Source organism: Gastrolobium bilobum, unplaced genomic scaffold (assembly GCF_033153095.1).
Source record: "Gastrolobium bilobum isolate Gb01-03AN ecotype WA unplaced genomic scaffold, APGP_CSIRO_Gbil_v1 utg4364, whole genome shotgun sequence".
NCBI lineage: Eukaryota > Viridiplantae > Streptophyta > Magnoliopsida > Fabales > Fabaceae > Gastrolobium > Gastrolobium bilobum.
The window spans coordinates 209,882-222,568 of record NW_026898973.1 but is presented as its reverse complement, the minus strand read 5'-3'; the positions used below and the strand labels follow the sequence as shown (position 1 = coordinate 222,568).

General features: G+C 35.3%; 3 protein-coding genes across 4 annotated transcripts; 2 read left to right on the top strand and 1 right to left on the bottom strand.

Moving 5' to 3' along the window:
- The first annotated feature begins 347 nt into the window (after positions 1–347).
- LOC133285947 (ABC transporter G family member 21-like) lies at positions 348–4,299 on the top strand. 2 transcript variants are annotated; one of them, XM_061483270.1, is made up of 5 exons: positions 348–634; positions 812–1,619; positions 2,810–2,980; positions 3,087–3,265; positions 3,490–4,299. In XM_061483270.1, the coding sequence occupies exons 1-5, from the start codon at positions 494–496 to the stop codon at positions 4,138–4,140; spliced, it is 1,950 nt and encodes a 649-aa protein (XP_061339254.1). In that variant the 5' UTR covers positions 348–493; the 3' UTR covers positions 4,141–4,299. The 2 variants fall into 2 exon arrangements, with proteins under 2 accessions (XP_061339254.1, XP_061339253.1); XM_061483269.1 differs by having other exon boundaries at positions 3,051–3,265.
- A 4,457-nt stretch (positions 4,300–8,756) lies between these two features.
- Positions 8,757–9,329, bottom strand: LOC133285969 (uncharacterized). The gene has a single exon (XM_061483295.1). The coding sequence runs from the start codon at positions 9,327–9,329 to the stop codon at positions 8,757–8,759; it is 573 nt and encodes a 190-aa protein (XP_061339279.1).
- Positions 9,330–10,077: 748 nt separating this feature from the next.
- LOC133285968 (probable serine/threonine-protein kinase PBL21) lies at positions 10,078–12,271 on the top strand. The gene is made up of 6 exons (XM_061483294.1): positions 10,078–10,174; positions 10,279–10,392; positions 10,502–10,508; positions 11,160–11,244; positions 11,355–11,490; positions 12,213–12,271. Exons 1-6 carry the CDS (start codon positions 10,078–10,080, stop codon positions 12,269–12,271), a joined length of 498 nt encoding a protein of 165 aa, XP_061339278.1.
- Positions 12,272–12,687: the final 416 nt, after the last annotated feature.

Here is a 12,687-nt window from a genome sequence, read left to right as displayed (position 1 = left end):
GCAAATTTCACGACGCCCGTTTTACTCCCTAGCAAATAAAAAGATTCATCGTGGTCCCTAAGAAATTCAAAATGGACCCTTTTAGTTGAAATCATGGTCTCTCACAAATTCAAAAAAGACCATATTAATCTCTAAAAGGACTAAAATAGATCTATTTTGAATTTCTTAGGGACAATAATGGGCCTTTTTATTTGCTAGAGCGGGATATTGTGAAATTCGCTTAGGAACAAAAAGAATATTTAATCCACCAAACACAGTAGTAGTAGGTAGTTGTTCCCCCTTCCTAATACTATATATTGTTATCTTTGAATCACTCCTTCGTGTGCTTCTCGTGCCTTCTCTCACTTTATAAGTCACCTTAACTCTTCCCTCACGTGACTCTCTTCTTCATCTGCTTCTTCACACACACACACACACACACACAAATTAACCATCGACCTTTTCCTCAATTCACTAAACCTCAAAATCTCAACCACAGCACCCAATCTCTGAGATGATACCCCCTCAGCAACAAAACACTATTACACCACACACTCCGGACATCACAAATCGGCCGGAGAACACCTCCGTCCACGCCGAATCACCAGCAAGATTTTCAATTCCTCACCAAATTCGGCGTCCTGTTACTCTCAAAGTACTCATCAATTTTTCAACAAACACGCATGCATATATAATACATACATGTTAATTAATAAACACACACTTTCATTATCCGTTTTTTGTTTGGTAACACTTAATCATGTGCATTATTTAATAAACATTAACCACTTTTTTTATTGCATTCTAACGTTGTACTATATTTGAGTGCTAGTTTGAGGATGTTTCATATAGCATAACCCTCGGAAGGAAGAAGAATGTTTGTGTAACTTCATCACAAGAGGCGAAGCAAACTCGCAAAGTGCTGAACGGCGTGACGGGGATAGTGGGGCCAGGGGAGTTTATGGCAATGCTGGGTCCATCAGGGAGTGGCAAGACCACCCTGCTCACCGCCCTCGCTGGCCGTCTCGCCGGAAAAGTCACCGGAACCATCACTTACAATGGCCACCCTTTCTCAAGCTTCATTAGGCGCAACACAGGGTTTGTGTCCCAAGATGACGTGTTATACCCTCACCTCACCGTTCTTGAGACACTTGCCTTCGCTGCTTTGCTCAGACTTCCCAAGAGCCTCACTAGGGAAGAGAAAGTGGAGAAAGCTGAGAATGTCATCGTTGAACTGGGGCTGTCAAGGTGCCGGAACAGCCCCGTTGGCGGCGGAACCGCCGCTTTCCGGGGTATTTCCGGCGGGGAGCGGAAGCGGGTCAGTATCGGGCAGGAGATGCTTGTGAACCCGAGTTTGTTGTTGCTCGATGAACCCACATCCGGCCTTGACTCCACGACGGCGCAACGCATCGTAGCGGTGCTCCGGAGCCTGGCACGCGGTGGCCGGACGGTGGTGACCACCATTCATCAGCCTTCTAGCCGGTTGTATAGGATGTTTGATAAGGTGGTGGTGTTGTCGGACGGGTACCCGATTTACAACGGGCAAGCGGATCGGGTCATGAATTATCTTGAGTCCATGGGCTTTGTACCCGCTTTCAGTTTCATGAACCCGGCTGATTTTCTTCTTGACCTTGCTAACGGTAAGTGATTCAATCAATTTTCTTTTCTTCTAAATATTATTCATCCGATCATTCATTATTCAATTAATCTCATTCGTATAGGTACGAAATTTGAATTTATGTTGATCACATGCTTAGTGGTTGATTTGACCAAATTTATTAGGTGCAAAATATCAAAAGGGAAATTTTTTTTAGTACTACATGCATTTAAATTGTATCATGAACTTTGGTCTTAGGTAACATCCGAATTTATGTAGTTGAAAAAAGAAATGTAAATACAATTAAGTGATTTAATGTGTTGGAACTTAAGTAGTATGTAACATTTAATATTCTAGGAAGATTAAAAATTTATCTTTCAAATGATTTGTGGTTTTGACTGTGAGAAAGGAAAGTCTAGGATTTTGTGCATCCTAACTTCTTAGTAACACAATTGGCCCATTAGTTAACTGACACCAAGCATGATGTTCAAAAGAGTGTTTTACACTTGGTCGATATTAGGTAAGGGTTCGTTTTCAAAATTAAATAATACGGGTGCAAAAGGATTGGGGTTTCTTACCCCATGAACCTTGTTTACAAGGTGGCAATTGCTAATGGGTCATTAGAAGCAGTGAATTGATAAGACAGCACCAAAATCTCTGTTGAATCGGTTTCACAACATGTGAGTTTCTTTTTGTGTCGACTTGGATCAACACGCGAGAAACTTTATGTAAGAAAAATGGTCCAACTCCCATGACCACATAAAGTTTATGCTCAAAGATAGGTATATATTTGGAATTAGATAGTGCTTATTGCTTCCAATTTTTTTATTAGATGGGCTCATTTTTTTATTTTCAATTTTAGTAGTAAAGCTTCCTTGGCAGAATAGTTTCCTTCTTTAATAATGTGGCATGCATTATGGTCATAAATTTAATCTTCGATCTCATAACAATTGGTCCTTATGCACTGTGTTAGCTGTCTTATGACAATTTTAAAGTAAATTTAATTCCAACATTAAATTTCGATTAACCATTAAGCCCAATTTCTGGAATTAAACTAGATATTTGAATCCTAGAAATTATGATGGTCGAAGCATCTTCAAGCAGGGATATGATTATGTTTGGATTTCTATTATATTTGGCCGTAAACAGAGAAAAAAATGGTAGACATGGATTGAATTTTTGTAGAGACATGCAGATGAACCTTCTAATTCTTTAGATTCTATGGGTTTGCAGGCATAGTTGCTGATGTCAAACAGGATGATCAGATAGATCACCATGAGGATCAAGCTTCAATCAAGCAGTCCCTAGTTTCATCCTACAAGAAGAACTTATACCCTCTTCTCAAGGAAGAGATTCAGCGGAATGATAGCAATCCAGCATTTTTTACTACAGGAACACCCAGAAGTAAGTGAAATTTTGTGTTATCTCGATGTTGCTTTTCCTTTATAGCAGTAAGAACAGAGCCATGGAATAGTACCATGGCTAAATGATATTTATGCATTTTTGGTAGGTACTGAGAACCAATGGGCCACAGGCTGGTGGGAACAATTGAAGGTTCTGCTTAAGAGGGGCTTAAAGGAGAGGAGGCATGAGTCTTTTTCTGGCTTAAGGATTTTCCAAGTCTTGTCTGTCTCAATTCTTTCAGGACTTCTATGGTGGCATTCTGATTCCTCACATATACAAGATCAGGTATTGTGAACCTACGTTTTTCTTTTCTTTCTTTCTGTTTTTGTGAAAATTCATAGATAAATGGATATTAGTTGGACAATGGATCAAAATCATCAATTAGTGGCCAATTTTCTTGTGTTGCATTCTCAATTACAATTTAATTAGGATTAAACACACAATAAGGAAGAAGTTACTTTCCCTTGTAGTATAGTAGTACTTATGACAATGTTATATTTGTATTACAGGTAGGCCTGCTTTTCTTCTTCTCCATCTTCTGGGGATTCTTCCCTCTCTTTAATGCCATCTTTGCATTTCCATTGGACCGGCCAATGCTGATGAAAGAACGATCATCAGGCATGTACCATCTCTCCTCCTACTACATTGCCAGGATGGTTGGGGACTTACCAATGGAGCTTGCTCTTCCTACCATCTTTGTAACCATCACCTACTGGATGAGTGGTCTCAAGCCTTCACTGGTTACATTTGTGTTAACCCTCTTGATCATGCTTTTTAATGTGCTAGTCTCTCAAGGAATAGGCCTAGCACTTGGTGCCATTCTAATGGATGTTAAACAGGCCACAACTCTAGCTTCAGTAACAATGCTGGTGTTTCTTTTAGCTGGTGGTTACTATATTCAGCAAATGCCATCTTTTATAGCTTGGTTGAAGTACATTTCTTTTAGTCACTATAGCTATGAGCTTCTGGTAGGAGTTCAGTACTCGGTAAATGAGGTTTATGAGTGCGGACCAAGGTTATATTGTAGGATAAGAGATTTTCCTGCCATTAAGTGTCTCGGGCTTGATAATATGTGGGGAGATGTGGCTGTGTTGACTGTAATGTTGATTGGATACAGAGTTGTGGCTTATCTAGCTTTGAGGATGGGGCTGCATCATTGACTAGAGACTTCATAGTAGATCAGGGACCATAATATTAATTTACACATTTGGTTGTTTGGATCACCACCTCAGTTGAAGTGGCAATTCTATTTAAGCTATAAGGAGCATACCTTAAATCCTTGTAATCAAATGATATGAAATGAAGCAATTAAAATTTGTAGAGCTATAATCCATATTTTTCATGCAACATTTCCAGTAATTTCAAATGCAACATATTTTAAAAAATAAAGTGCAATTGGAAGCTGATAAAACTAGCAGAAGCAAAATACCTCTGAGTTGTATTTTTAATGTGCTCTCTAACTGAAACTCTGAATTCCAAATGTTTGTTCAAACAGAAAATAAGTGAATCAGAAATCGGGAAAAAAAAGGACATAGAAAAGCTATTAGTAATGACTTTATAGAAGCTTCATCTTCTGTCTTGTCTATCCATCAGGCCAGCACTAACAATCTTCCCCCTGCATGCCCCCAAAAGAAATGCTAAAGTTGTTCATCCTATGCAACCTCTTTTACCTTCTTCTAGTTTACTTCTGCACTTGTATGGATTCATTAATGATTCTTTTGAAAAATATAAACTTGAAATATCAGTCTAATTAGCTGAAAACTCTTGAAAATCTTCTCCTGTTCTATTGAATTCAATTTGAAAGCAGCCTTTGATCATCATTCTGCGGAAATGATTCCATGAAAGCAATTTGTTATGCACATTGAACTAAAGAAAGGATGTTTATATATTTTCCATTTTCAATGAAAAAAAATGTTTTATGCCTCTGACCTTGCTTCATCAAGGAACCATTCATCCTAGAAGTTTGAATCTGTTAGGAATATATATATATATATATATATATATATATATATATATATATATATATATATATATATATTTAAATTCTAAACTTGTAATCATTTAACAACCTCCAGACATACCGAGTCACAGGTCATCTAGTCATCCTTTTTGTAGATGAATAGTCATCTAATCTTCCAAAATGGATACAGATCAAGCTTATATTTATTTAAGGCTTAATGATTTCTCACGAAACACAAAAATTGTACATAAGTTCATACTTCTTGTAAAATTTATCTGGTATTGATCCCAGGGTTGACTGTCAGAAATCAGAACTCCACCTTTAGACAAGAAAAGCTACATGTATACCAAACTATGCAATATAGTTAAATTATTGAGAAAAATTAAGGTTCTTTGGGAGCAAGGAGAATTTTCATGCTCCGTACCATTAAATACTCTTCACAACTAACACGCGTTATCATTGTCTCCCATTTTAACATTTGTAATGTGTAGTTAAAGCTATACACATTCAATACAAAGCACAGAAAAACCTCTTCCTTTCACATCATCTAAGAATCTCTCTAATTAATTTATTTGTATGCGTGAATTTTTTCTGTTGTTTGGTTTATGTAAAGTGTCAAACTTATCATGTTTTAGGATAAAATTATGCTAAATATTATTGAATATGGTCAAAGACATGAAAAATATGTAAGCAATTTAATCAGTAATTCATGTTCAACAGTAATCAGTCAAGAACATGACATAGGATCTTTAGAATTCATGAGTTTCACACAAACATACCTTTGTCCATAATTGCGGAAGATCTTTAACAGTAGAATGCTTTCTCTAAGCCTTAACCCTTTCACCGTTCTGTACCTTCTTTGATAGGGATAGGATACAACTTTTCTAGGCAGACTCAGAAGGACGTTTGTTTTCTTCATATACCCTTATATGAAAACTGACCATATAAACTATTATATAACTGGCCTATCACAGTTATTTCTAATTAACTTCCCTTAATGCGAAACGTCAAAACGTCAATTACTATTAATGCGAAACGTTACCATAATGCAAAACGTTAAAACGTCAATTATCATTAATGCGAAACGTTACCATAATGCAAAACGTTAAAACGTCAATTATCATTAATGTGAAACGTCAATTACCATAAAGCCTCTTTTATTATTAATTAAACCAATTGACACACGTCACACATGAGACACAACTAGTTTTACAAAATATTGTTAAGTTGCAAAAGACTTCGGAGTTTTCATGTCTAGTATGATACAAAATATATCGATTTCAGGTTAAAATTGTTATAATAGAGTATTGATGGATCAAGGTAACTGGAGGAAGATAAAATTCAAGCTAAGTGATGCTTGCTAACTTGCTCGCTCCATCGAGCAAATCCAAAAGCTGTTCGCGGTGTTGCTCGCTCGAGCGAGAAAATTCAGCGAGGAAGGCCATTGTTGGAGCAAGCAACTTAGCAAGTGTAAAAAGCCCATAGACTTTTATTAAAAGAAAGAGGGTTGGGCAGTTCGCTAAGACAGCGACTATAGGAGAGGAAACGCTTGGTTCTTGGACTGAGGAAACGCTTGGTTCTTGGACTGAGAATTAGAGATACGGTCAAAGCTTTGTAAAGAATCTTGAGATACACCACCCAAAAGTTAGCTCAAGGGGTGGGAGTGCTCAAGGCCTTATAAAGGCCATATTAGTTGCCCATCCAATCAATGTGGGACTATATATCTCAACACGCCCCCTCACGCAAGAGCCCTTTAGGCTAAAAGCGTGGAAATTGCACATGCCCATTTTTTGTTTACCTTTTTGTGCTTTTTTTTTTATTTTAATTTCACTTTTTAAAGCGGGGGACGGTGAGGCTCTGATACCATGTAAAGAACCTTGAGATACACCACCCCAAAAGCTAGCTCAAGGGATGGGAGTGCCACCATGAAGATCGATCATTTATCTCTTTTCATAGATTCCACTAGTTTTATCTCATCTTTTGTTTTTATTTTATTTGCCATGTCTAGCTAAACCCCTTTTTTTAGTTAGGGCTATATGGAACCTTTTGAATTTTGACTAAATTTACTCTTTCCTTTTAATATAATATTCTTATTTCATGTTGTGCAATTATTCTGTCTATTATTCTTAATTCTTTTGTGAATGGATATTTGAATTTTGCATGACAATAAGGGATGTTGGTGTGAAATTCTGATCTGAATAATTGCTAGGTTTTGTTTGATCCAAGGATAGAACATATGGTGTGTTTGTTCATCGCTCTTAATGCTTACCCTAAGCAAAATTACTAAGGGATTGAGATTCTTAATAGGTAAAAGAATTGAAATACGAAAGGATTGAATTTTGATTAATCTAAGATGAATTGTCAACAACAGGAGTTTGAATATTAATTTAAGGAAATGGTAGATTAATTAGGAGGAAATTGAGAAAGTCGAAACCCTAACGGCTCATTCATTAAGAAATCTTTATTCAACTTTTTTTAGTCTGAGTTCTTGTTCTTGATAATTATTTGGTAGCAATAGCGCATGTTTTTATATTTTAATCACATTCACAAAAATCTTTACTGTTGATCCAACTTTGATCGCGTAGTGAAATTAGTGTTTGATAGATCAATACTTTACTTTTCACTTTATTACTTCTACCGCCGATTCACTTGCCGTAATCATAACAGTTTACTTAAGTGAGATGAGAAGCCAATAGCTCTAAAACATAATTTGAAAAAGGTGGTGTAATTGTTACGACCAATTCAACTACTGAACCAGTGATTATCTAATCGGACCAGTCATGCTCAAAGTCCAAATAGAGTTAGGCTTTTTCTTTTTATAATCAGAGCACTTGGTTTTTCTCGTATACTTATTTGATGTAGCTCTATCATGTTATAAATCTCTCACTGTGCTACATGATGCCGGACTTTGGAATCATAAGTGATAGCACCTCACGCAAGAGCGCTGGAGTTTAAACAATATAGAAATCATACTTGGGTCCAATATAGAAAAATCATGTTCCGTTTCTTTTTTTCTTAAAAGCTCAAACATGTTTCGGTATCAAAGAAAACTTACAATCTTTCCACTTCATATTTTCTGTTCACAATCTCACAACCTTACAAGAGTATTGAATGTAAAACATTAAGAGGGTGCAGCTGTAGTGATTCACATTGTACGACTAAAGTCAATGATAAATAGTTTTTTGGGGACAAAGGTTAATGCTCATAATCGTGCGGTGATATGTGTGGTCTATATTCATTTAAATCTAAGAGACAGATTTAAAACTCACTAAGATTGATCTAGTGGTGGGAGGTTTGGGTAATTTACATACACATGTTAGAATATCCACACATAAGGAATGTGATAGTTGAAAAAAGAAAACAATTGGCAGGACAAAAGTTGTTGATAATAAGCAATATAATATGGAATTTACATTTGTCATTTAACATGACATAACAAACTTTCTTACACACACAATATTTTGTGGGACCCACACTTTGTGAAGAAAAAAGAAAAAGAAAAAATTACGGCACGTAGAACGAATCTCTATAACATTAGACAATCACTTTTCTTACAAAGTAACTCTTATAAAATCCATATAATATACTTACGTTGTTCTTAAATTTAATATTAAAGGAAGTTTGCCACATCTCTACAATAAAGATTAAGCTTACACAATTTCCTAATAATACTAATCCTACCATCACAATGTTATATTCCTAGTAATATTATCCTAAAGCCACTGAATGATATTATTTGACAAGTGATAAAGGGATACAATCCATGTTAACAAAAAAGAGAGAGGATACAATCCATAGTATACCTCGGTGAACTAATCAATCCCATTTGAATGGTGGTAAAACCCATAATGGAGGTGGCATACGCTCGAAGGAAGAATCGTAAGGGTAATGTTTAGCAAAGCTTTGATCCTTTACATTATAGATTCCATTATCAAATGGGCTAGAAGGATAAGGAGTTGGGTGGTCGTCATAAAAATCATCTGCATAGTAAATAGAATCCTTTTGCAGACAATTGGAGAAATACGAAGCCGACAAAGAAATTGAATCACTGTCATCCAGGAACAGAACATTGTCTCCCAAACTGTTGACTTTGGACATCTGCAAAAGCTTTCCACTTTGGACATCGAGTTGCAACTTATACACTTCGAAACTCTCAGTACCACTGCTATATGAATACCCATCTTCACGGCGGTGATAACCCAAAAATCTTCTAACCATCAATAAGTCTCCTTCTAATGATTTCACAAGATAGGCCCTATCCGAATAAGTTTGATCATATACTCCTTGTAAAACAATATTTGGAATTATCTTCTCAATACCACGAGGGTCATCTGAATAACAAAGATTGAAGGACACAATGGTATTCCATCTTCCCACAACATATACCATACCTTTATAGAATGTAATATCAGTGAAACATAAAAAATCTTCGTCAATATAAGTCCAAAACTTTTGGCCTACTTTCATGAAAACAAGACGGCAAGCCACTACAAAGAAATGTTTAATTTGTGGAGGTTAATAAAACTGTTGGGTTAAATTTTAGTAAGATAAAAATAGAAAATATAAAATAGAAATGTGAAGAGTTTCCCGATGAAGAGTCACGTCCTTAGTTTGTGTTAGTGGACATTAATGAGTCAGTTATGTCAGTTGGAATATTAATGAGTCAGTTATGTCAGTTATAAAGTAATGAGGTGTTATGTGTGGAGTTATGTCTGTCAGTTTTATAGCTTATAAATAGCCTTTAATAGTTTGTATGAAATGTAGATCAAGTAGATCAAGAGAAAAAGAGAAAGAGCAAGAAAGCAAGAATAGAAAAGAAAAGTTTTTTTATAGATACACAAGTCTGGTTGTCTCTTGCATCTGTGTGGATATTCAATTCTAACAAAAACCTCCAATAATTATGTGCATTCTGGCGTTTTGAAGGAACACTACACTATATTTTTAAATTTTATCAGTTTTTATAATTTTGTAGAGGGCTATGACCCCAAAAATATTTATAATTTTAAAAATTTTGTAAATTTTCTAAAAATGACCGTTATAATTTGTTTAATAAAAGTGTATATTTTTTTCTAGTTTTTTTTTCTTTGTTAATGCTAACTTATCTCTTCACTTTTCTCAGCCGCATCTTCTAAAGCCAATGCTATTCACTTTGTTTCCCTCTTACGGTTTGAAGATCACACTTGTGGCGGTGTGCTTCTCGCTCCTCATTGTTAATCGCTACAGAGAGTTATACAGTATTTAGGACTCAGGCATATTTTCATATCTGTTTCTCTCTTAGTGGTTTTCATCTCTATTAGGAGTTCTTTATTTCTTCTTCTTTATTCATTTATTTTTGCAGATTCTCAGAAAGTTTTCAAGCAATGGGAGCTTGTCCTAGATCCAACCATCAACCCTGTCCTCGGTTTCTCTCGATGCCCTCGTTGTGTTTCCCTTCTCAACCCTGATTGCATGAGTTTCTCTTCTTCTTCTTCTTTCTCTTATGTGTTTATGTTTTGAGAATGATGTGTTCGATGAATTGACTCAATGAGATTTTATGTGTTTTTATCATCGTGTGTGTTCAGGAAAGAGGTGAGTGAACCATCACTTCTGTCTTGCACGATGCCACTGCCGTCGTGAGTTCCTCTTTTCTTACCTGTGATCAAAATATATGAATGTTGATATTCGTTTCGCGATTGGTCTTGATTTGAATTTAGAAACTCATGGTTTTTGTTAAGTTGCATGGCTTTGCGGTTTAAAGCTAAAGAAGAAGACTCCTCTAGTGGCAATAACAAAAAAGATGGTATTCTACATATACCTTGTTTAACTACTATTTTTAGAGTTTACATCGTTTTTTAATTTTAATTAATAATTCACTTTTAATACATACTTATATTAGGTGCAACGTTTGTTTATTATTTTTTAATTTTAATGTAATTGTTTAGCCATTACTTTTTGTGATGGCATGACTCTTTATACTTAATCTCATTCTCAAGTGTCACAATTATGTTCTGAACTAATTTTTTTTTTTATCCTTGTAAATCAGAAGGAAGTAGATCAACAACCAATGACAATGCTAGATATCAGAAACCAGTTTCTGCTCATGTATCCTGAAGAAACGATAATCCAAGAACAGCAAGATCATCTCCCAAGTTAAAAGGAATTACTACATCTTCTTCCAACTTTAGCGAGGAGCTAAATGCTTATTCTAATCTTCAGAAGTTCCCTTTCAATGAGCTCAAGGTGGCAACAAGCAATTTCAAACCTCAAAATTTTCTTGATGAAGACTTATAACCAGAATGGACTTCAGGGTGATAGGGAATGGCCTGTAAGTTACTATGCAAAATAATTAACCCTAAATATAAACTATTTTATTTTGGCAAAGTTCTATGATTTACATCACTTAATATGTGTTCACTGTTTCGTGTATAATTGCAGGCTGAAGTTAATTATCTTGGGGAACTCGGTCTTCTAAATCTAGTTAAATTGATTGGTTATTGCATTGAAGATGATAAAAGGCTAATAGTATATGAGTTCATTCTTCGTGGAAGCTTGGAGAATCATCATTTTAAGAGTATGTCTTTTAATTTATGTAACATTCAAATTTTTTTATAGCATTTTGTTAGAATTTATTAAAGAAAGGAGAAAGAAAAGGGACTTTGTTAATGACTGTATACTATATTTTGTAAGCAATTATAATGTCAATGGCGGACCTGCTTGTGGGAAACTATCCGCAAGTGCGGACATAAACTTCTTGAGTTTTTTTATTTTTAATTTTTTTGAAGCAAAGCAGTGAAGCATTGAACGAAGAGAGCAAAGGAGAAGGAACTAACCTGATTATCTGAGCAAAGGTCGACAACCAAGTTGAAGAAGAAGGAGAGGAGATTGAGCCACTAATAGCCCAACTTGTCTATAAGGTATTACAATTGATAATTGGGATTGGGCCCACTAATATTCAGCTTGGAGTTTTTTCCTTCCCATTCCCTAAATCTCTTTTTTCCTCAAACTAATTGGGATTGTTGAAGACTTGAAGTGCAGTAAGTAGAGCCATTGGTCTCACTTGCTCCTCAGCTTCACTGTGAGTTTCCCTTCTTTCTCTTTTTTATCCTTTTTCTAATTCGATTTGAATGTGGAACTGGAAGAGATTCTTTAATGGTTACCGTGTTTGAAGATTTCACTTGTGTCTTTATTTTTTTATTTTTTTTACAACTTCTAATTCGATCTGGCATATTTGCCAGATTTATTTATATTGTGGGAATTTAGCATCATCATGATGCATGCTCTGTTTTCATTCAGTATTCATGTCGTGTGCAGCATTGAATAATGTGAAAGAGTGTTCACTTAGGCCAATTTGATGAAGAACTTTACAAGGTAAATTTCGTAAGTTGATGAATCAATTATTTATCTGTATGTTGGTGTGGTCTATGTTAGTGCAGCCTTTATATATAATTTCAATTTTATTTTACTCAAGAAAATCATTTAAGTGCTTATCTGCATCACTTGAATCTCTGGTTAATATGCTTAATCTTTTAGTGTTGGATATTCATCATGCTTTTTGTTGAATAAACTTTAAATGGTTTGTTAGTTTTATATTTAATAGTCTTAATTAAGCAGTCTTGTTTTTAGGTAAGTGAAAGGCCAAGAGTTAGAAGAAAATGAGAGGCCAAGAGTTGGAAGTTTAATTTTGTGGTTTATGGCTATTTTAATGTTAGGTTCATGAAAAGGCAATCTACTGCCTATATAAACTAATCCATATTGTAAGCAAAGTACA